General features: G+C 39.5%; 2 protein-coding genes across 2 annotated transcripts; one reads left to right on the forward strand and one right to left on the reverse strand.

Moving 5' to 3' along the window:
• Positions 1–659: 659 nt before the first annotated feature.
• On the reverse strand, positions 660–22542 carry LOC307025188 (uncharacterized protein). The gene is made up of 9 exons (XM_079659802.1): positions 22204–22542; positions 20675–20942; positions 19924–20095; positions 19457–19534; positions 18251–18318; positions 3406–3531; positions 3231–3308; positions 2949–3054; positions 660–2016 (listed from the first exon to the last, which is right to left on the reverse strand). The coding sequence occupies exons 3-9, from the start codon at positions 20003–20005 to the stop codon at positions 1838–1840; spliced, it is 717 nt and encodes a 238-aa protein (XP_079515928.1). The 5' UTR covers positions 20006–20095; positions 20675–20942; positions 22204–22542; the 3' UTR covers positions 660–1837.
• LOC307024354 (uncharacterized protein) lies at positions 10095–12902 on the forward strand (the record flags this gene model as incomplete). Its single annotated transcript, XM_079658419.1, has 4 exons — positions 10095–10825; positions 10930–11071; positions 11177–11249; positions 11466–12902. Exons 1-4 carry the CDS (start codon positions 10447–10449, stop codon positions 12900–12902), a joined length of 2031 nt encoding a protein of 676 aa, XP_079514545.1. The 5' UTR covers positions 10095–10446.
• Positions 22543–23394: the final 852 nt, after the last annotated feature.

A 23394-nucleotide genomic window follows, 5' to 3' on the forward strand; every position in this document is an offset into this window, starting at 1 on the left:
CATATTCTTTGTTTGAACAACTTACTGAAAAGGTCTGCCACCAATGACAGACTGTTCGCGGTGATTTACACTCAGCCTACCTGCATCAGGACTGCTGTGGGTGGGAGGCAGTTGATCAAACCATTGTGAGCGAAATGCGGGGGGGGGTCACAATCTTTGGAAACTTAAAAACTCGCTATTAAGTGTCTATAATCAGCACAAGTTCTTTCATTGCGTATTATTAATTCCATTGAAATTACACACTTATGTTTACAGTGATATATTGGGGGGGAAATGTCATATTTTTCATATGATCAAAAAGTGGGGGTGCAAAAGCACACGTTTGCTCCCCCAAGGTCAATTGTGGGGATGCACCTGCTCCGCTTGCTCCATTGCTCAGGCGCCCATACCATGCAATGAATGAAGGGAGGGGTGCTCATTCTGTCAAACAGAGTAACAAGCACCTGTTTGTTTCTTTTGGGACGTTTTTTTTTAATACAGGCAATTATACTTCTGAGTCATTTACATTAACTTACTTTAGGATAATAATAAAACCATATTAATAAAAAGATAATAATAGTGTTCTCTGGGCCCCCCCCCCCAGTGCTGGGCCCTTGGAATCATCCTAACCTCCCCCCCCCCCCAGCTACGCCCCTGGTCACAGGTTCAAACCCCACTGCAGTTGGCATGTCGTTGTGTCCCTGAGACACTTCACCCCAAATTGCTCCTGTGGGGATTGCCCACAGCACTGAGTATGTAAGTCGCTTTGGATTAAAGTGTCTAACAAGTAACATGTAATGTACTGAGGAAATGATTAAAATATATGACTTTAGAAAAAGTAACGCCCTTCTGCAATTTTGATTTTGATTGAGGCTCTATACCAGTGACCACCAACTGGCGGCCCGCGGGCCACATCCGGCCCGCCAGACATTCTCACCCGGCCCGCACGACGGGGGTGACAGTGCGTTGGCGGAGTGGTTACTGCGTTCGCCCCCCACCCATTTTTTTTTTTACAACGTCTCGTGAGTAAGGTGCAGTACCGGAGTCCAATAGAGAGGCAGCAGCTGCGGGACAGTAGACTGCGTACTGCGAAACCTTCCCTTCCTTGAAGAAGAAGTGATCCTTCGTTGTGAAAAGTCTGGTTAATGCGCTCCGCACCACAGCAGTAGCCCCGCTGCGACAGAGTCCAACAGAGAGCAAGGAGCTGCGGGACAGTAGCCTAGAAGCAGGGTTTGGTTGTAGGTTGTAACGGAATACATGTGACGGCGTTACGTAATCAGAATACAAAAATCAAGTAGGCTAACTGTATTCAACTGGCGTTACATTTGAAAAACGAGTAACCTGATAACAGTTACTTTCGTAAACCTGCCCATACGAAACCTGCCCATACGAAATTTTACCATAGTACTTGTACCATAGTACCATGGTATATTTACCCCGGTACATGTACATGGTATGGTATGGTATTGTACCATGGTACAAACCATGGTATGTACCATGTTACATTACTATATGTGCTATTGAACAAATACCATGGTACTATAAAATATACCATGGTACTATCTGTCAAAAAATACTGTGGTACATGTACCGTGGTAAATATACCATGGTACTATGGTACGAGTACTATGGTAACATTTCATATGGCTGTTGGAGGGCTTGATAACCCACTACCCCTGGCACCATAACAATTACCATGGTAAATACATATGTTCTTGTATTTGTGTCACACCTGTACCAAACTGTAGATACTGTAGAATGTACAATGGTAGGCTATATCAAATACAAATAATGGACTGAGGCAAATACAAATAATACATGGACTCAACATGTATTTACATGTATTAACATTTGTAATTTATACTACCGAACATACAATATTGCATGAAAAAACATAATGGCCTAATGTGGCCGAACAAATTAATTTTTTTTTAAATGTTTTCCTTTTGAGGATCTTCGCCGAGTTGGAGAGTTTCTGGCGTATGTAGCCCTTGATCTCCGCCTCTGTCTTCTCTTTGAAGACAGATTTAACTTCACCTAAAGAGAGAAAGAAATAAAGAAAAGGGGAATTAACAGATGAAGAGACAAATTACAAAAACAGACAGACAGTCAGGTAGACAGCAGGGATGCAAACTCATCAGGTATGAAAAAGGTGACAAGGATCCAAGCCCCCCGACCACCCCATCCCACGGTAAATCGGCTTTAAATTTAGGAATAACAGATGATTTTAGCAGTCAGAACAACTAAAGCAGCAGTTGTAATAATAACAGAAACGCTAAAGAGTCACATCTAATAGAAATATATAAAAGCATTTATTTTAATTGTGTAGCAGTCAGTTTATAATTTTGGCAGCACTGTTGAGCATTTTGAAAATGCATTTTCATGCCTCTGTGCAAGGCTGTCTTTCTATCTGTATAGCCACTGGTGTAAAGTAACTAAGTTCATAAACTCAACAAGTACTATACTTGGGTACAATTTTGAGATACTTGTACTTTATTTAAGTATTTCAATGTTTTGCTACTTTGTACTTCTACTCCTCTAAAATTCAGAGGTAAATGGTGTACTTTTACTACATGCATTTAATACCTTTAGTTACTTTACTGATGTGGATGAATGATGTGAAATATAATCAAGTGTTAAATCAGACTTTAGTTCCACCTGGAGTAAATTCACAAGCTACCCTGCAGTATACAAAGTCATTCAAACTAGCACCTTTACCAGCTTTGAGAACACTTTCATGATCAATCATTATAAAAGATATCATATATATTATTCTGAAATACTTTTTTGTGAATGCAGGACTTTTACTGTAAAAGAGTATTCTGACACTCTGGTACTTCTACTTTTACTCAAGTACAAGACCTGAGTACTTCTACTTTTAATCAAGAACAAGATCTCTGAGTACTTCTACTTTTACTACAAGATCTGAGTACTTCTACTTTTACTCAAGCACAGTTAAATCAACATACCTTCAATGATTCTCAAAGCATTCCTGAGGGAATAATTCTCCCTCTCCAGTGCAGCAACCCTTTCCTCCAACGTTCTCTGGTAACTATTTTTGTTCACCTCTTGGGCCTATCAAAAAGCACACCATTAAAAAAAAAGAAGGTTAGGTTTAAAAGCCAGTGTGGAAAGTTAGTTCTAAATAAATTTACTTGTGTTTTGAGGATTTTAGCAGCCAGGTATGTATTGCACAGTTTAGGTAAATTTAGGTCACTGCACTTTGGACTTAGTATAAAACAGATACATACCTTCTGAAGATCCTTATATTTTTGGATAATGTCTGTGGATGACGAGGACTCCGGCCTCGGTTTTTTGCTTGGTCTCTCCTGAGAACAGACAACAACATATATAAATATTTGTTTTTGTGTGTGGTTGTGTGTGTATCTTCATAAAGTGGTGGTGTTTCGATTTTGAATAACTCACCTCTGACTGTTCCACGTCGTCGTCCTCCTCCAGAAAATGCCTCCTTTTCTTTGCCCTCTTGCCTTTTCCCATCGGCCCCGGATTGTTCCAAAGGTTCTTTACCTTCAACCAGCTTGTTCCTGTCATCTATTGGAAGCAACAAAGATATTCAGCCTATTACTTTGTACAATCCATATATGTATATATATATATATATATATATATATATATATATATATAGGGTACATCAACATTTGTATGTGAGTCACATTGTCTGCTTACATGACAATATGTTGGTAATGATACTCTGTATAGGAAAATATAACATATGGTCATGTTACACCCATTAGTATACTTATGATGCTTAGCTGATAATACCTATGTAGCCAGGTGATTTTAACTATTTATTAGTGGCAGCTGGTGAAACATATTTTAGGTGGGGCTGTGGAAGATGGGGAGGATGGGGGCATATTTTATACCAGGGGTCTGCAACCTTTTTGAAACTGAGAGCTATACCTGAAGGATAATGAACTATGGAGGGCTGCTTTTTTGATATCATCTTTCTGAAGAATATAAGTATATTTTTACTAATTACTGTTTCCAATGGGCAACACTTTCTTAGATAAAAAACACTATTTTTTATTTTTAATAATAACTTCAGAACGGATTATAGAACACCTTTCATTTAACAGATCTGAGGACGCTGATTGGCTGAAATGTGCTGCCATATTTTTCGGGTAGCAACGGTCAGCTGCTTCTGCGCTGGGGTGCTTAATTCCCAGACGAGAGAGGGTAATGATTCTAATGAAACATATAACGGTTTAGATTTGATATACTAAACAGTATTGTACTTATTATAAATATAAAACTTTCCATAGCACCTCTATTGACCAGCCGCCACTGCTATATATTAACAAATAAAACATAGGCCTAACAACTGTTAATAATAATAATAATGATAAGCTGTACATGTATGATCTTTTTAAATATGCAAACTTGCCGCCAGTTGATAACACTTTCGCAGTCCAAGCCATCTTTTTCCCATTTTGGGGCCACCAGACAAGATACTCCTTGTCCAATTCAGGATCGTACTCTCCCTCAATTAAATTTAACCGGCCAACTTCGATTGTATCATTGCTAAATTCATAGAGCCCGTACATTTTTGTGTTCCAAAGTAGCTCTAAGTAGTGGCAACAAAGTGATTACAATCCGGAGATTGCGGTCTGTATCCTAGCAACGCTAGAGAAGCGGGAAGTGCGAGGCGAAAGTTTGGCGCGCGCACGTCACCACTCACCAGCTACCCTCAGCGGCAGAATAATCCGTGCCTGGAAAAAGTTCTTTAATTTTGATTCTCATTCACAAAAAGAGAGAAAACCTGAGAATGTACAAAAGATATTTGTCAGATTTAGGTAGATATTCCCAGGACTACAAAACGATACCGGAGGACCCGTATGGAGGCACAACTTGTGACAGGTAAGGACGGGTTTTCTCTTCACATTGGACGAACGGGACGAACTGCCAATATAAGACGTATTTCATTTGGTGGTTTTTGTCTCACATTACTGTATTCAACGAATTATAGCAGAGTATACTACAACATTTTGAAACGTTTTTTAGATGTACATGTATAGATTCACTTTGTGTATACTGCTATTATTCCTATTTTGATAGCAGTAGGGTAATATGTAAATTACGTTATAAAACAAAATCAATATTGACTCTAAAAAAGCTGAGACATATACAGTATAAACCAACCCTAGCTTTTTGCTGAGATGCCAAATTAAAATGCCCACAATCAATGTGTGTATAAATGTCTGTGTAACAGCTGCGTGATTTTATCAATTTACAGACTCTGACTCATCCAGTGATGAAGCTTCAAATGAAGATCGAATTGTGGGTGAGAGTATAATGTATTACAGTGACGATGAGGTTGTGTTAGATTCATTAAAATCCTATTATCAGGATAGTTATTGTGTAGCCTTTTGCTTTAACTCAGGCTGATCACCATTCTGGCGGGATATCAGATGACAAAGGGGAGGATCCACATCATGAAATTGTAGTTTTTTGCATTGACTGATCCACAGACTTAAGAAATTGGACTCACTGGTGGACTTAACTATGACTCTGCTACTTGGCCACTGATTATTTTTTTAATGCATTGCCACTGTGCATTGCCACAAGGTCATCGTTCGTCCGTCATGTAGTCTTTGTATCCTGTTTGAATGCTCTTTTTATGATGCCTGTCTCAGGAATAGCCCCTCTTTTTTTATTGAATTAATTTGATTTCAACTTTTCTGTCTCTCAGAGTGACGATGAGGTAGAGATGGCTGCAGACGAAGAAGGAACAGATCAACAACATGAAATGGTACAACATAAACATGCAGGGATTGTTTTACTTATTAAAAAAAAAAATGTATTCTGTTAAAATCCATGACCTTTGCTACATTACAGGTAGCAGTAAGAGACAACACAGTTTTCTATGTTGATAAGAATACAGATTTATCCGACAAAAGAAGTTGGGTTAAAAATATTTAACAAAATGTATCAGGAGTTATTTTATAACTTATAGTTAACATTATTTTCACTGTATGCACATATGACTTTCACCCGCAATGCTACCTTCCCATTTAAATATATTTTGTTGCTGCATGCTAACACCTGTTCCCTATGGGCATCAATAAAGATCCATCTTATCTTATAGCCTTTTGCTGTCTCTCAGTCTGGAGGGTCATCAGAGGACGGAGGGGAAGATCCAAACCATGAAATGGTATAATTTCTGCAGGTCCACTTTGTTCCAGTAAGACAAACTGGTGTTGCAAAATTTCTTGTAAAAGTAAAGATCTCCAATTAATTGTGTGTATTGACATGTGAGGACATCATAGCTAAATGTATTGCAATTGAACATGGGGGTAAGCTATATGTGATGAAAATGCCTTGGTTTGAGACAAGTCAAATGTTGAGGGCTAGCACAAACTGTTGAGACTCAATTTGTCTGCACATATATGATCATTTAAATGTGTTTTTATTTATGCTATTATTGTTTTTTTATAACTCACTGTTTGATCATGAACTGTATTTTTTAATGCATTTGTGTCTGTGACTGGGTAAATCTGTATGGATATTTCTAAATATGTGAGTAAAACACCCCATTGAAGCGCTATATGAACTCAGTTGTCTCATTCAATAACAACATTGAGAACATCTGTATCTAAAGTGTAATTCTTTGGCTATTTTGTGTGAAGATGTGTTGAAAAAGAAGATGAAAATATATGTTACCTAAAGGGAAACCAACTAAAACCAGCAATGAAAAATACTAAACAAGGTATAAGAATTGCATTCACATAAAAAAAAAGAAAAAATGCATACAATGGGACTTGAGTGATTATCATAATACATACCATGGTAATGTCTGTAGTACCATTTGAATACTCTATGGAGTACCAGTTATCTGAGGTACCGCGGCATTTACTATAGTATCGGAGGTAGCATGGTAAGTACCACGGTAACAGCTGTGGTACAACGGTATGTACCAGGGTTATACCATGGTATGCATCATGGTAACATCTTAGGTACCATGGTATACCATGGTTGTACCATGGTATATCATGGTTGTACCATAGTAGTACCATGGTATACCATGGTACGTACTATGGTACACTATGGTAACATTTCTTATGGGTGAAGTGAATACATTTTGGAATACTTATTGGAATTATTGGTGGAAAAGATTCCTCACAAAATGTAATATTCATTACCGGCAGAACTGTGTGCACACTGCACAAGCGCTGCAGCATGTCTGTGAGCAAGAGAGAGATGCAGCGTGTCTGTGAGGCCCCGCCCCGCACGCAGATGAGAGAGAGAGATCTCTTTTAAATATATTGAAAGTTATAAACGGAGATGGATAGATAAAATGTGCAAGATAACGTTTATGTAGCATTTATTTATTTTCGAAATGATGACATTTCATAACTGGATCAAATCAAAGTGAATGGCCTGCTGCTGCTGCTGAGTGCATGGGGCAAGTGACTGGAAAAAGTTTTAAAAGTTATTACATCGTTTCAGATAATAAATAATAATGATAATTCATTCTATTTAGGAGCGCCTTTCAAAGCACCCAAGGACACCTTACAATTCATAACATATTCCAAGTAAAGGTTTTAAGACAGTACAAAGAATGCAGTCCGGGTGATGCTTTTTATGCGGGGTGCAGATGAGAGGGAGCTGTCCAGAATGACACCAAGATGTTGTGTTTGAGTTCTTGATAAGCCATTGAAACAGTAAAATAAGTGTCTCCTGTTCACCAAAACATACCCATCTGTTATGGAAAAAGAAAGTATTCTAAAAGTAATCTGAATGTTACTTTTTTAAGACACGTAACTGTAACTGTATTCTGATTACTTTCAGAGCATGTATTCAGTCAACAACTTCAAAGTTCTGGGCTATATAAAAATCGCTGGCCCGCGATAGTGTCTATTGGATACATTTTGGCCCTTGGACAAATGTAGTTGGTGATCCCTGCTCTATACCTAGACCAGTTTGGTTGAAGTCAAGGTATTTTAGAAACGTTCTAATATCAAATCTTATTAACTCACTTATTTCTTTCTTAGCCGCAAAAACAACAACAACCACCTCAAATGATGCTGATGCCTTGGCCAGCAGAATTGAGGTGCTGGTGGCTAGTATCAAGAGACGATCCCAGCGTCTTTATAAAGACACAGACGGCAGCAAAGGTCGTGCCAGGATCCGACGAAAGATCAGGACAGAGAATGGGATCCTGACTTCTGTTGTGGAAACTTACAACCAAATGGTTGTAAGTACAGAAACTCTGGGCTTGGAAACCATTCTGTCTGGCGAGACAGCTTGGCCATGGCAGCAACCACACAGTGGTATGTACATTAGTCTGTTGACTGCTTCCAACAAATCTAATACATAACCCATAATGTATCAAATGTCAATCTGTAACCCCATAGGACTCTATTCATTTTAATTTCGCATACACATGACTTAAGTCTTTCTCATAAATGCGATCCAGACTCTGTGGATCTGAAGACTAAAAGAAAGGCGTTTGACATCATCATGGCAATAAGGAGACTTCAGGAGGAGAAGAAGATTGTGGTCACAGAGATGGACCACCATTGGAAAGCTCTCAAAGCCCGTGCTGATTCCCTGAAAGAGCCGTCCTGCCTTCTGCCCAGTGAGCCGATACAAAGTATGTATTCGTATGTTAAATCCAATTAACATACAATGCAATAATGACTGTATTACTAACAGACGTTCTTTGTAATTGTTTTCTATTTAAGACCTGCCTTGGAGCCTAAGCGACGAGGGGTTGAAAGGGATCCAAAGCATTGTCTTCAGGAAGAGGCAGAACATCAGAGAGATGAAGACGCACACTACAGCGTGTTACCTGCAAGTTTTGTCTGGAGCAGAAAACATCAACTTCTTGCAGAGGACTTCATCTGAGGATTTCGACAGTGACTCTGATTCGGAGATTGATTAGAAACTGACACCTTTCTCGTACTGGACAATGAACTTAACTCTGCAAGACTATCAGTTCCTATGTATGCCCTACTTGCACTAAGAATCAAAACCACTCTGTGGCTACTGATATTCACTATTTCCCAGGATCTAAAATAGGCAACCAACCTATACCGTTGTCATCGTTCATTCACAATTATCTGAGGAACACTGTGGACACAACCTGGTGCAGCTGCTTCACCTCTGGTAGCGATACAAATCACGCATATCATTTGATATCTGATATCACTGTCCATATAAATCCTCCACACTGTTTATACACCTATAGATATCATATATATATATCATATAATGTAGAACAGTGTTTATTTCATAATTTGATCGTATTTCATACCTTTATTATGCAACGTTAAACATCATCTGCACCACTAGGCCTAAGCTAACGCCTCACGTCAATGACAATGTAATCCGTTAGCGTATTAGCTTGTTGTTAGCTTAGCCTCCTTGGCATATTAGCTCGTTGTTAGCTTAGCGTCTTTAGCATACTAGCTCGTCGTTAGCTTAGCATATTAGCTCGTTGTTAGCTTAGCACTGTTAGGATTTAGCTAAACTCTTGTTTTCTCTTCACTTATAAAATAGATTAGTTTGTTAGCCTTCTAAGCTGTCTAACTAGCCTAGCCATAGCATGGTCATTTATGTCGTGTTTCTGTATACCTGTCATATATACTTATCTCATTGCAACTGTAAATCAATGTATTTTTCTTGTGTGTTACAGTTTTACAATAAAGAATATAAGAATATTCAGGAGCTTCAGTAATCTCCAATTCAGAATCCCGTTCTCCTGGAATTATTTGAAGTTTATACTGACTGAATAGCTAGATTCCATATATATATACTATGAAACCTCATCTGATCCTTGAATGTTCTTTCTAAATAAATATCCTTTGCAATATTTGTAATGTTTACATCAGACACATCAATGTTTGTGTATGTTTGGGAATAAATAAAGAGATATATATCTGTGTACAGGTGTTATTAATTAATTTCTTTGTTAGTATATTGTAGGGGAGAGCGGGGTAATGTGGGACACCGGGTAATGTGAGACACCCGCTGTAACTAGGCAAAGAAACAAATTTGCGGTCAATGTTTTCAAGCCCCTCCCACCCCCCACTTGTCATGAAGGAGAAGTTGGTGCTGGTTCTGTGGTAAGTATTTTTTTTCCCAAAAATGTGTTTGTTACATGTAAAAGTAAATTTTCTTACTGCGAACGTAATCAACTGTAGTATCAAAGCAAATTGATTCAGGTTGAAAAACTTATATCATACATGTTGATGAACTTCCAACATATAAAACCATGTGATTGATGCTAGTTAAAGATTAGCCTGAATTGCCTAGAGATGTTGTTTTTTCTAAAATGGTGGCTGTGGGGTAAAGTGAGACAGATGCTGTGGGGTAAAGTGAGACGCTGACTCACTTTACCCCGACATGAAGCACAAGTTAAGTTTAGTCTTATATATATTTTAGTGTAATATTACAATACATATGTTTTAATTTTAATGTCATAAACATTGTAGAAAAGTCATCATGCCAAGACGATACATCAGGAAGACAGCTTGGGGCCAAACACCCCTCACAGAGATGGAGAGTGCAGCTGCAGAGGTCATGCAAGGAAAGAAGTCCTTAAGACAAGCAGGAAAGGAAAGAAATATCGACAAGACAACCCTCCAAAGATTCATTAAGAAAATAGAGAAAGGGAGAGTTAAATCAGTAGCCTGGGGTGCAGTAGCTGAGGCAAAAAGAATACTGACAGATGAGATGGAGGAGGAGCTTGCCCAACATTTAAAACAACTGGCTGACCAGTTCCATGGCCTTGCTCCAGTTAAGTGCCGTGAACTGGCATTTGAATATGCAGACAAAAACCATATCCCTGTCCCTGCCAATTGGATGGAGAAACAATGTGCAGGTAGGCTAGGGTGCGCAAGAGATCACATGATTCTGTAGGTCAACTTAGGCCAACTGATCTTGCCACAAAGCTTATCTTATAATAACGAATTGTCCACTCTTTAGGAGTAGAGTGGTTTGGCAGCTTTCTAGCCCGTCGCCATCTCTTTGTCCGAACTCCGGAGGCAACATCCCTGGGAAGGGCTACAGCCTTCAATAAGACTACAGTGGGGGAGTTCTTTACTAATCTGGCTGTAGTGATGGACAGGTGACAGATTTAATTCTTTAGTTGCAAATGTTTTATGGAGGCTTTACCTGTAAGATTTGGTTTTGATTCTGATAAGGTTCTTCCCTTGCCTCTCTTCTTTAACAGACACACATTTCCTCCACACATGATTTACAATGTGGATGAAACAGGCGTCTTTACAGTACAAAAGCCACGGCAGGTAAGCTACTAGAGAGCAGCAGACTGATACTGAGTGGCTTGTGATAATGACCAGCTAGCTATTGGCAGAATGCTGAAACTAATGCTATTAGTAATGTTGTGAGCCTGTGAACTAGAAAAAAATGAATGGACTGCAACAAAATAAAATGTACCTTTAGACCAATAGTAGCCTACTGATTGCACATGCCATTGATTCTAAACTTTCTACTTGATTCAGGTTGTGACAGAGAAAGGGAAAAAGCAAGTTGGTTCTATCACATCAGCTGAGAGAGGAGAACTGGTGACTGTGGTGTGTGCAGTGAATGCTGCTGGGAATGCCATACCTCCCATGTTTGTCTTCCCCAGAGTTAGGTTTAAGGACGACTTCATGATAGGAGCACCTCCAGGAGCCAAAGGTGCCTCCACCAGAACAGGATGGATGAACGAAGACACCTGGCCTGAGTTCCTCGATCACTTGATAAAGCACACTAAGTGCACTCCTGACCATCCCATGCTGCTAATCCTGGATAATCTGAGAGCTCACATCTCACTCAAGGCAGTGGAGAAAGCAAAGAGTAATGGTATTGTTCTGCTCACCCTCCCACCCCACACATCCCATCGCTTGCAGCCTCTCGACGTGACGGTGTATGGCCCGTTCAAGACCCTATACAGCCGAGCTCTTGATGGGTGGATGAGATCTAACCCTGGCAAAACAGTCTCCATCTATCAGATTGCAGGATTTGTGAACGAGGCCTTCTTGTCAGCAGTGACACCACGCAATATCACCTCTGGCTTCAAGTCCACTGGGATCTTCCCATATAACAGAGATATTTTCCCTGAGGAGGCGTTTGCACCATCCATGGTGTCAGACCGGCCAAACCCTGAGCTGCGGCCTGCATCCACTGGTCCATCCACTTCAGATGATCCGGATGGTCCACGGCCTGCAGATGATCCACCCCCTGCAGATGAACCACCTGCTGCAGATGCTATTCCACTCGCTGATGCTATTCCATCCACTTTGCATGGTCCACATGGATGTGCCTCGCCAGCTGTCTCACGACCTGGATATGTGTCTCCTCAGGAAATCATACCACTTCCAAAATGTCCCCCCAGAGGACAAACAAAACGAAAGCGTGTGAAGACAGCCATCTTAACAGATACTCCAGAGAAGCAAATCATAGAACAGGCTTATGAAGAGAGACAAAAGAAACTAGCAGGGAAAACGCAAAATAGCAAAGAAAAGGGAAAACCGAAAAAGAAGGCACCCAAGAAGAAAATCATAGATAGCAGCTCGGAGGAGAGTGATGACCCTCTCCCATTTGAGGATGATTTTGAGAGCTCTGAAGATGAGAGGAGTGACCCCGGAAACAAAGATCTGTCCGTGGGTGACTTCGTCCTCGTCAACTTTGCCACAAAACACCGAAGTATCCGTTATGTTGGCATGGTTGAGAAGGTTGAGGGGGACGAAATACTAACCCAATTCCTCAGAAAAATCCAGGGAAACAACAGAGAGTGGGAGAGACCCACGTTTGCTATGAAAGAAAAGGATGTGGCACATGTTCCTAAAGGTGATGTGGTGAAGAAGCTGCCTCAACCTAATAGGCCTGGAGGAACAACACGGAGAGAGCAACTGTTCACCTTTCCCTGTAACCTTCAGGGCTGGAATGTAGAGTAGGCCTTGTTTAAATATGCGGCTGATGTTCATATCATATCGTGTTCTAATCTAACTGGTTAAATGGTTAATTGAATGTTTATTAAAACACTTTGAAATATATTATGTTGTATTTGACTTTGTTTGGAGTTACTTTGTTTAAAAAATGTGCTAAATTGACCAATCCCCATGATTATGTTGCGCATCCGACATTAGTTTTGGAATGTGTGGTTGTCAATCTATCTGTCATGATTCTAACTGTTACAACATGTGTTGTTTTTGTAGTTTAAAAGTGGAAAAGGTAAGTGGTTCACTTTACCCCCTTGATTTCTCTAGTCTGTCTCAGTTCACCCCTTAGCTGGGGTAAAGTGAGACACAAGACCACTTTTTAAAAAACAATCATATTTTCACTGCCCTTTGTCCTGAAGACATTCTGATCATTTCCAGTGCTAGGAAACATCCTGAATTAATGGGAAATGTGTAAATTTTACTGATATATCATTTTAGCTCGCCTACAGGAGAGCAAATGTAAAAAATGTCTCACATTACCCCGCTCTCCCCTATGCCGAAACATAATTAGTGTCAATATAGCTATTCTAACTGTTAGTTAAACCATTACTTTCACAATAAGGGATCTAATTTCCTGAGATGCTAAGGATGCATTTTGATTGACAGTCTTTCTGTCTGCTGGAACTGCTACCTCCGTGACCCGACCACGGATAAGCAGGAGAAGATGGATGGATGGAGTTTTTCTATTATTCAAATGAACTTGTATAACACTTACATTTATCTCAGTCCAAAAACACAACAAAAATGACTATCATCCAATATTGTTTTAACTACATCATAACTAACTTATAATGCATTCATAACTGAATCTTGATTGGGCCAAATTTGACCCTGAGTCACCCACAACATGCTGCTGGGTCAACACCAAATTATACACTTTTTTCTTTAGAGACCTTCAGACTTGGCTAAAATTGTCAAAATGAGTTTTGGAGTGTTTCTATAGCTGCTGTGGAGGATATCGTGAAGCCTTGTTCCGATAAACAAACTAGAGCGTAGTTATTATATAAGTTTAACTTGAAACGGGTCACTGGAATAATATAAATGCAGGAAAGTCGATTGTCAAGTCCAACAACAAACTATGCAATATATCAGACTTTAAGTACTTTGTCTGGCTTAATATTCATCTGTAGATGCCCGCAAAGTTTTTTTCTTATTTAAAAGAAGACCTTAACTTAAAGTATTCTTTAATGTTTGAATAAAGGTTAATTTTGTCTGTTTTGCAAATCCTCCTATTAATATCTTTGTACATCCGGCACTAAACTGTTTTATTGTAGAGATCACTTACAGTATCTTCTTGATATTTTCATCTATATATTTCTATCATTGACCATCTACTTTCCCCCTGTTTTGTATGTACTCTTAATATATGTATTTTTCATAAAATCTAACATATCAACAAAGAAATTCAATAACATGCTTTAACCACTAGGCGTTTCAAACGGTCAAGATAAGTGTTAACACAATAAAATATACTACTGTTTACAGTTTAGTTTATGACGTACAGTGGGGCAAAAAAGTATTTAGTCAGCCACCAATTGTGCAAGTTCTCCCACTTAAAAAGATGAGAGGCCTGTAATTTTCATCCTTGGTACACTTCAACTATGAGAGACCGAATGGGGGGAAAGAATCCAGGAAATCACATTGTCTGATTTTTAATGAATTAATTGGTAAATTCCTCGGTAAAATAAGTATTTGGTCACCTACAAACAAACAAGATTTCTGGCTCTCCAAGACCTGTAACTTCTTCTTTCAGAGCCTCCTCTGTCCTCCACTTGTTAACTGTATTAATGGCACCTGTTTGAACTCGTTATCAGTATAAAAGACAACTGTCCACAACCTCAAACAGTCACACTCCAAACTCTACTATGGCCAAGACCAAAGAGCTGTCAAAGGACACCAGAAACAAAATTGTAGACCTGAACCAGGCTGGGAAGACTGAATCTGCAATAGGTAAGCAGCTTGGTGTGAAGAAAAAAACTGTGGGAGCAATTATTAGAAAATGGAAGACATACAAGACCACTGATAATCTCCCTCGATCTGGGGCTCCACGCAAGATCTCACCCCGTGGGGTCAAAATGATCACAAGAACGGTGAGCAAAAATCCCAGAACCACACGGGGGGACCTAGTCAATGACCTGCAGAGAGCTGGGACCAAAGTAACAAAGGCTACCATCAGTAACACACTACGCCGCCAGGGACTCAAATCCTGCAGTGCCAGACGTGTCCCCCTGCTTAAGCCAGTACATGTCCAGGCCCATCTGAAGTTTGCTAGAGAGCATTTAGATGATCCAGAAGAGGATTGGGAGAATGTCATATGGTCAGATGAAACCAAAATAGAACTTTCTGGTAAAAACTCAACTAGACGTGTTTGGAGGAGAAAGAATGCTGAGTTGCATCCAAAGAACACCATACCTACTGTGAAACATGGGGGTGGAAACATCATGCTTTGGGGCTGTTTTTCTGCAAAGGGACCAGGACGACTGATCCGTGTAAAGGAAAGAATGAATGGGGCCATGTATCGTGAGATTTTGAGTGACAACCTCCTTCCATCAGCAAGGGCATTGAAGATGAAACGTGGCTGGGTCTTTCAGCATGACAATGATCCCAAACACACCGCCCGGGCAATGAAGGAGTGGCTTCGTAAGAAGCATTTCAAGGTCCTGGAGTGGCCTAGCCAGTCTCCAGATCTCAACCCCATAGAAAATCTTTGGAGGGAGTTGAAAGTCTGTGTTGCCCAGCGACAGCCCCAAAACATCAATGCTCTAGAGGAGATCTGCATGGAGGAATGGGCCAAAATACTAGCAACAGTGTGTGAAAATCTTGTGAACACTTACAGAAAACGTTTGACCTCTGTCATTGCCAAGAAAGGGTATATAACAAAGTATTGAGATGAACTTTATTGACCAAATACTTATTTTCCACCATAATTTGCAAATAAATTCTTTAAAAATCAGACAATGTGATTTTCTGGATTGTTTTTTCTCATTTTGTCTCTCATAGTTGAAGTGTACCTACAGTAGGATGAAAATTATAGGCCTCTCTCCTCTTTTTAAGTGGGAGAACTTGCACAATTGGTGGCTGAATAAATACTTTTTTTCCCCACTGTATGTATGTTGTTGTTATCCATAGATAGTTTGGATATTTGTAACACCAAACCGACAGAAAAGAGGGTCTTAATAACATGACCCAGTGGTCTAGTTAATACAACATAATACATATCAAACATAATATTACTATCAACTTTATTGTGAAAATAAAAACGGTGTCAGTTTCCGGTGTCCGTTCTGAGCCAAATCTCATATAATAATGTAATATTTAATGCAGCCTAACCATTTTTTTTACAATGCATTTATAATAAGTAGCCCCGTGCCGGTCAGGCGCATTGTAGGAAAGCAAGACAATAAATGGCAAATATATGTAGAAAATAAAAGTAGAGTTACGTCCAAAACAAACGTAAAGTGGGAGAAAATAAGTTTCTACCTAAACGTAATTGGGATGCAGTTTATTTCTGTCGGAACGTAATTTTGACGAGACAGGGTTGGCCTGTGATATATGAGAACATTAAAACTTTTGGGTAGGGCTACACCAAATACATTGTTGGAAAGGCCTCGACCTGCATAGTAACATACGTCAGTATGAAGACCCAGGTTGCGTTCCAATAGTCAATTTAGCTTAGGAACCTTCCTAACCAAGTGAAATGACCCGGAAGTACGTCAGTGGCAGCCATGTTAAGTGCCGTTCCAATTCTCCAAATGAAAGGAAAGGAGGTTTCAAACTTCCTTTATAACCTCCTTTAGCTTAGGAACCACTGGACCTCTCTTGACGAAAGTAGAGGAGAAAATGCTGCCCCACAATGCATTGCAGCCGCAGCATTTGCCGTCACTCAACAGTCGGCCGTTCACGGAAACAACCGATTATGACCGAGAAATTATATCATGAATGTTACGGTGCTTATTAAGCATTTTAAAACGTATGTGGTAAGTTGCCAAAGGGCTTTGTTCTGAACGTTCATCAGTATTATAATCAAAAAGAGAAATATAAACGTTAGTTTTTACTGAAATGATCAAATAAAGTCAACATTTCAGTCTTTACTGAGCTGTGTGGAGTTTGTTCAACTTTTAAAAGATGTTTGAATGGTGACGTACACAGTGATAGATGTTAAGGACTAACATTTATAATAAATACATTTGTATTGATTTTAAGATCTTTTCATAGTTCATACAATCATACGTATTGGGATCATTTGTATTAATGTGGACCGGAGGGAGAGGGTGATGAGCATAAGTTTCACTTTCCTTTTTTATTTAAATTCCAACTTTGGTCATGAAGAATATGTTTCTCTGTTGTTCACGTTCATAAAGCATAAAATAACAGCATCAGAGCACCGTGCAGTCTCTAGATGAGTTTACTGTAGTCCCTCCTTCTTATTACATCAATGTTGTAGTCCGCTATAGAAAACTGTAGTTTCCATAGTTTCCCAACAGCAGCAGACGCACATTCATGACGTCCGCTGGCACATCATAAACACGTCGGATAGTGAAAGTGCATTCGGATTCTCTAGTACCGCGGTTGTGTTCCGATAATCCAAAAATAAGCTCCTAAAGTCTAACCCTATCTCCTATTCCTTGACCTCTGAGTGAAACGTCACGGGGTTAAGGGATAGTGGATAGGAGAATAAAAAAAAGGACTTGGGAGAAGAGACTGCAGTACTTTTGAGCACCTTTGACAACTTCTCTCTACATATCAAACATACCGGTAAACCAGCATCGTTTGCTGTGAAAGCATATAACTCTGTCCACACAGAATTAAATCCTGTGTTCCTCCGGTACTTTTCTTTGATTTATCCATAGTTCACTCATCGAGCCGGGGGTCAGGTTATTCACCTCCAAGAAAAGGCGCTCGCGCGGGACCGTAGCAGGATGTGACGCATATTTTAGTTGACCTAATTAAAACCGTTTTGTTTTTTATTTATGTGTCACAGTATCACCTCAAAATACAAGATACGAAACATTTTCAACCATGCAACAAAATATAAATAGTCCTACAAATACGTTTATTTTATTTCCTTCTTATTTTTTGTCTAAGCTCAAGGGAGCCGGAGCAGAGGGCTTAAAGGGCCGCATACCGACCCCTGCCCTACACAAACACATAAAACACATAGGGAACAATCATTTATCATTTTAAGCAATTACTGGATATTAGTTATTATATTACTTTTAGTATTTATTGTAAAGGCCTGAATGAATTAATGAGTAAGGCCCTCACAACGGAAAATATATACAATTAAGCCTTGTATATCTTACCTCATTCATTCTTCTTCCAAGTACCTTGTCAAAGAGGAAGACCTTCTGAAGGTTACATTTGCAGCAACCTTAAATAACAAAAAAGTTTATTAGGTCATGAATGTGATGTTTGATGGCTGAATCAAATATGAGTCCAACACATTGTATTCATCATAACCCTTTTAAGTTAAAGGAGCAGTAGGTACATTTGAGAAACCGGCTCGAGTGCACAAAAATTCCAAAGTACACAAACGAAAAGAATCCGCCCCTTCCTTCAGACTTCCTACAGAGCACCTCCTCCAACACACATGAACGCGCACAAGATCATGATAATGAATGTAAAACAAATGTATAACACAGTTATTGTCAATGCTTATATTTTTGAAGCTAGCATATTTGTTTTGTGAAAATGTATTACAAATGTTACATCTAGCTGACGAGAGCAGGCTGCGGTAACGTTACATATGAGCTCGGTGTGCTCCATAACCATCGTTGAAAAGCAACTCCGATATTGACTCTGGTTTAACTTCTCCTAGTTTCCACTTTCTTTTTCTTCATAATTTGCTCCATTACAGTTTTTCTTTTGCGACCGGTAGATGATGTTGAAGCAAACTCTGCCATGGTGAAAATGTCCTGCAGCGGCTGCTGCTACCGATTGAGCAACAGCTGCCCGGAGACGGGAAACACACCCAATGACTGCACGTGTGTGTGCGTGTGCGTGTGCGTGCGTGCACGAGATTGAAGGCCGACAGACAGGTCGGCCAACCAGTTATTTTAGCCGGTCCGGCTAAAATAATTGGTCGTAGTTTTTACAGTATTACGGCTTCCACAGATGACATTTTTTTATGGATTTTTTTTCAAAGCACTTAGAATATGCATTGCTATCAGGATATTAAGAGCATTCCATGGAATATAACAAAAAGTGTATCTCGAGCCGGTTTCTCAAACTTGCCTACCCCTCCTTTAAGTTAGGGGTTGCCATTAACCATGGCGTTCCAAAATAACACCAAATAGGTCAAGGTCAAAGTCAAGTTTATTGTTTATTTATTTATTAAAGAATACAAATAATAACTAAAGAATACAAATCTGTGTTCAGGCTTACAAATTCAAAGACCTGGTGATGCGATGAAGACTGGTTTTACTACCCGATAAATGCAACAAGTCAAATTTGTCAGGAAGCGAATGTAATAATAGTGTGTGCAATAATATTTCCAATGCAAAACTTACCAACTGTTTTCTTTTTCTTTTTTTGTTGCCCCTCCTTTTTGAGTGAAGATGTCTGTGGTGGTGGCATGTTTGTTGAGGCTGAGGATGGAGAAGAAGAGGGTCATGAGATTCAGAACAAAGAACTCTGGCTGCTCTGCGCTGGAGCTCTGTGGCTGCTCTGCACTGGATATCTGTGGCTGCTCTGCACTGGATATCTGTGGCTGCTCTGCACTGGCGCTCTGTGGCTGCTCTGCGCTGGCGCTCTGTGGCTGCTCTGCGCTGGCGCTTTGTGGCTGCTCTGGCTGCTCTGCGCTGGCGCTCTGTGGCTGCTCTGGCTGCTCTGCGCTGGCGCGCTGGCGCTCTGTGGCTGCTGAGCTGTCTGATTGTTCTGCTGGGGGAGTGTCAGGTACAGACGTCAGTATTATTTATTAAATAAAAACGGAGAGGCACACAAGTGGGGTCTAAAATAAACAAGAAAATACTGTTACCCTGAGTTAGAAGGACTTCATACACCCTCCGCATCTTATCCAAAATGGCTTTGGTCACAGAAGAAGCGGACAAATGGGTCATGACATCTGCTACCCACTTATTTGGAGATTTCTTGTCTCTATGCCCATAAAATAAAATTGGCTTGAAGCCCAGAGCCTCAAGTTTCAACACCTGAAATGAAAAGAAAACAGTTGCAACACATTAGTTCAAACTACTACATTAGTACTGTAGAAAGCTACTTAATTTCAAGGACAGCTAATTGAATATGATGTTAGATATTATTTAGCGACAAATTGTTTGATTTCGAGAAACAACAACATTTGATCTTGCATTGTATAAGACCAATGGTCATAAAGATGTAAGGGAAAAGTTGCCTCTGCTGTTCCTGCCATCGCCATCCTAAGGACTCAGGATTATTATTTGATAGGAAACACTGACTATTGTTGCTCTTTAACATAATAAATAGGTAGAGATGGCTTCTACCTGGGGTTGGACTTTTGACTAAAAACCCTGATATCAATATTGTAGGAGCCGAAATGCTTCTTTAGACTGAGTTAATTATTTAAATAATATTCATTTGTTCAAGTCAAAGATGTAAAAAGTATCCCTGCAGGATGACAGAAACTGATGAAAGTGAGACTATGTGTTTTTATTGAAAAGCCTGATCACATTGTCTTATGATATGTTAAACAAATAAAGCTTAATTTCAACTGGCAGACATTGAGGAGCTATGAGCATTTTTTTACTTACTGCAATACGGGCAGAATCAATGATGCGGTTATTGTTGCGATTCCTAACCACTCCTTGCCCCCATTTGCTGTCCAGGGTCGCTGCTTTTTTTATGATTTTCGTCTTTGTTGACAGGGTCCCGTAACAGAGAGAGATACACAGACAGCAACACAGGTAAGGACAAGGCACACTGAAAAGGACGGTTTGGCAAAACAAATGTGGCTCTTAAAAGTGCCTTTGGGTGGATGATTGAATGGGAGATCACAGGGGTATATCAACTTCAAAAGACCTGTGTGGAAAGAAGAGACACAATATTTAGAAAATTAGCCAAGGTACCTTTTACATTATCTTTTGTGTTCAACCTGGATGTGTAGTTTCATAAATTGTCATTTATTTTTGTTATCTTAAATGTGTGCATGCCTCTTAATTAAAGTAAAATGTCTGTAAATGTCCCCCCTGTGGGATAAGTATGATTATATTTGACAAATGAAAGTAACACTATATTTGAAGGGCTGTGCATAAGATACACATCTGTCATAAACATGTAGGAATAATCATTTGGACTGCTTTTATTGGGTGTCATTCAGTCAATTCACTCATAGTCATACCCTATTAAAATGTAAAATTCTACGAGCTAATAGCTAATGAATAATAGCTAATAGAGAACCGCAGTGACGCGTCCTAAAACCCGGAAGTAATTTAGCATTTTTACCACTTCCGGTTCCTTCAATAAAAAGCAATGCAATTTCTCCATAGGATTTTGGAAAATAGCTCCAAATAAGGTCTGTGTTTTACACAAATTGAAGAGACAGATCACGTTTTGTTCTACGACATTAAATACATCAGCTGTGACCCCGCTGGTGATTTTTGAAGAGGTTACGCGATTGAAAAACGATGGTTGTTAACATGTGGCTGAATAGGACTACAGAAGTTGTCCAGGCCGTTTTACGTCATTACACCGAACACGTAAACACTCCCGCTAAGTGTGTTTGCCCTGTTCTGCTTGAAAGCAAGTACCTGCCTCCTGCAAACTTTTCAAACAAACGCTTCGACCTATACCATTTAGAATCTGTATGTTTGAATATGGATCTTAAGTTGGCGTGACGTTGAAGCAGCGACCCTGCTGTAGTTCGTTTATAGCATAACGTTAGCATTTTGCTTCTGGCGACTAGATTTATGATTCGAAAATTATAAAAGTAGTGTAGACATGTGGATATTATCCAGCTGAACAAAACGTGATCCGTCTCTTAAATGTGTTTCAACCACAGACCTTATTTCCAGCTATTTTCAAAATCCTATGGAGAAATTGCATTGCGTTTTTGAGGAAGGAACCAGAAAGAGGGTTCTCTATGGCTAGTAACCGTTAGCTAGCATAGTCCAGTAAGTTGTATTATAAGGTCTTAAAAGTATTCACAAACTCACAAAACCACTACCTTGCTCTTCTTAAGATGCTTACAATAGTTGCTGACTGGACTTAATAACAGTTTTGGTGTATATTTAATGGTTTTCGTGGTCTCTGATTATGCACAAATGATTAATGAAGCTCTTACCTTATTTATGGGCTTTAACAAGTGCGACGCGGCGACCCACGCGTTCTTATTAAAGAGAGGCGAAGCCCATCCCCTTCAGGGTTCCTCCACTTTATTCGGAAAAAATATGCATTGAAATCAATGGAGAGAGAAAGATTATCTTTCGATCCCGTTTGAATTGTGCCACGAATTACACATAACGATGTTTGTCAATCTTAAATAATAATTTCCATGTCAAAAAAGTCAGTTTGTCGTAAAACTGTTGAAATGTAAGACAATGAAAAATACGCAAAATACTACAAATCCCAGATTCCCGCATGCTGGCTCTTATGAACCGACTGACTCCCCTTTTGTGTATGTACAGCTCTCAACATGCCCAGACTTGTAGTGATTTTCACCTCTTTTAATACTTTTAATACCACATTACGTCACACGTTTGATGCGCGCCCGTGATTTAAAGTCTCTTTTTTTTTTTTAAATACGGAGAATACGGAGCTCGGGGACTCCCTGCTCCCTGGTTATGGCTAGAAAGGATCCGTCTAATGTAAATGTAATTCCCTCAGTACAGACGACAGCAACGAGTTTTTAATTTACTGGCAGGATTTATTTGGTTCATCCAGACCGTGAAAACTGTAATCAAAAAACATAATACACAAATACAATAATCACTAGTCAAAATAATAACAAAACATACAGTAATATCCCAACATTGTCCTGGTAATGTCGTCACTTTCAATTAGGCTACTGTATACACAATACACTTTGGTTACATATAATTCAACAAAACACAAAGACCAATCTAACTAAGCCCAACATGTGTTAGCCCTTAGCTGTATAAAAACAATTTAATACAAACAAGAACAGAAAACACACACAAAAAACGTCAGCAAAATATACCTTAGTAGCTGCATTGCATGAGGAAAATTGTGTAGCTTGGTATTACTCTGTACGATTGTTTATCTTGATGCTAAGAGCTATTTTGCAGATGCATCAGCACTGAAAAACATGTACTAAATCAGCGGACTTTTCGGATGAGTGTTACGCTAAAGTATGTCCTGACGGAAACAGGCAATATAAAAACAAAGGTTCCGCCTTAGAGAACTTTGGTTCCTACAAAAATAAATAACTCAGAAATACTGCGCTGACTGACACAGAGGCAGTTACACTCCCACCAAAACATATCACATGTATATGATTTTCTTCAACTATTGA

This window comes from Notothenia rossii (assembly GCF_949606895.1).
Source record: "Notothenia rossii genome assembly, chromosome: 11".
Lineage (NCBI taxonomy): Eukaryota > Metazoa > Chordata > Actinopteri > Perciformes > Nototheniidae > Notothenia > Notothenia rossii.

What these genes read in the sequence shown, in the direction of transcription:
- LOC307025188 (XM_079659802.1), bottom strand. Translation starts at nt 20,005, where the DNA reads ATGACCCATTTGTCCGCTTCTTCTGTGACCAAAGCCATTTTGGATAAG. An exon ending in TTGGAAGAAGAATGAATGAG is followed by an intron (nt 3,532 to 18,250) that starts GTAAGATATACA and finishes TGCTTCCAATAG; the next exon opens with ATGACAGGAACAAGCTGGTT. An exon ending in TGCTTTGAGAATCATTGAAG is followed by an intron (nt 2,017 to 2,948) that starts GTATGTTGATTT and finishes TTCTCTCTTTAG; the next exon opens with GTGAAGTTAAATCTGTCTTC.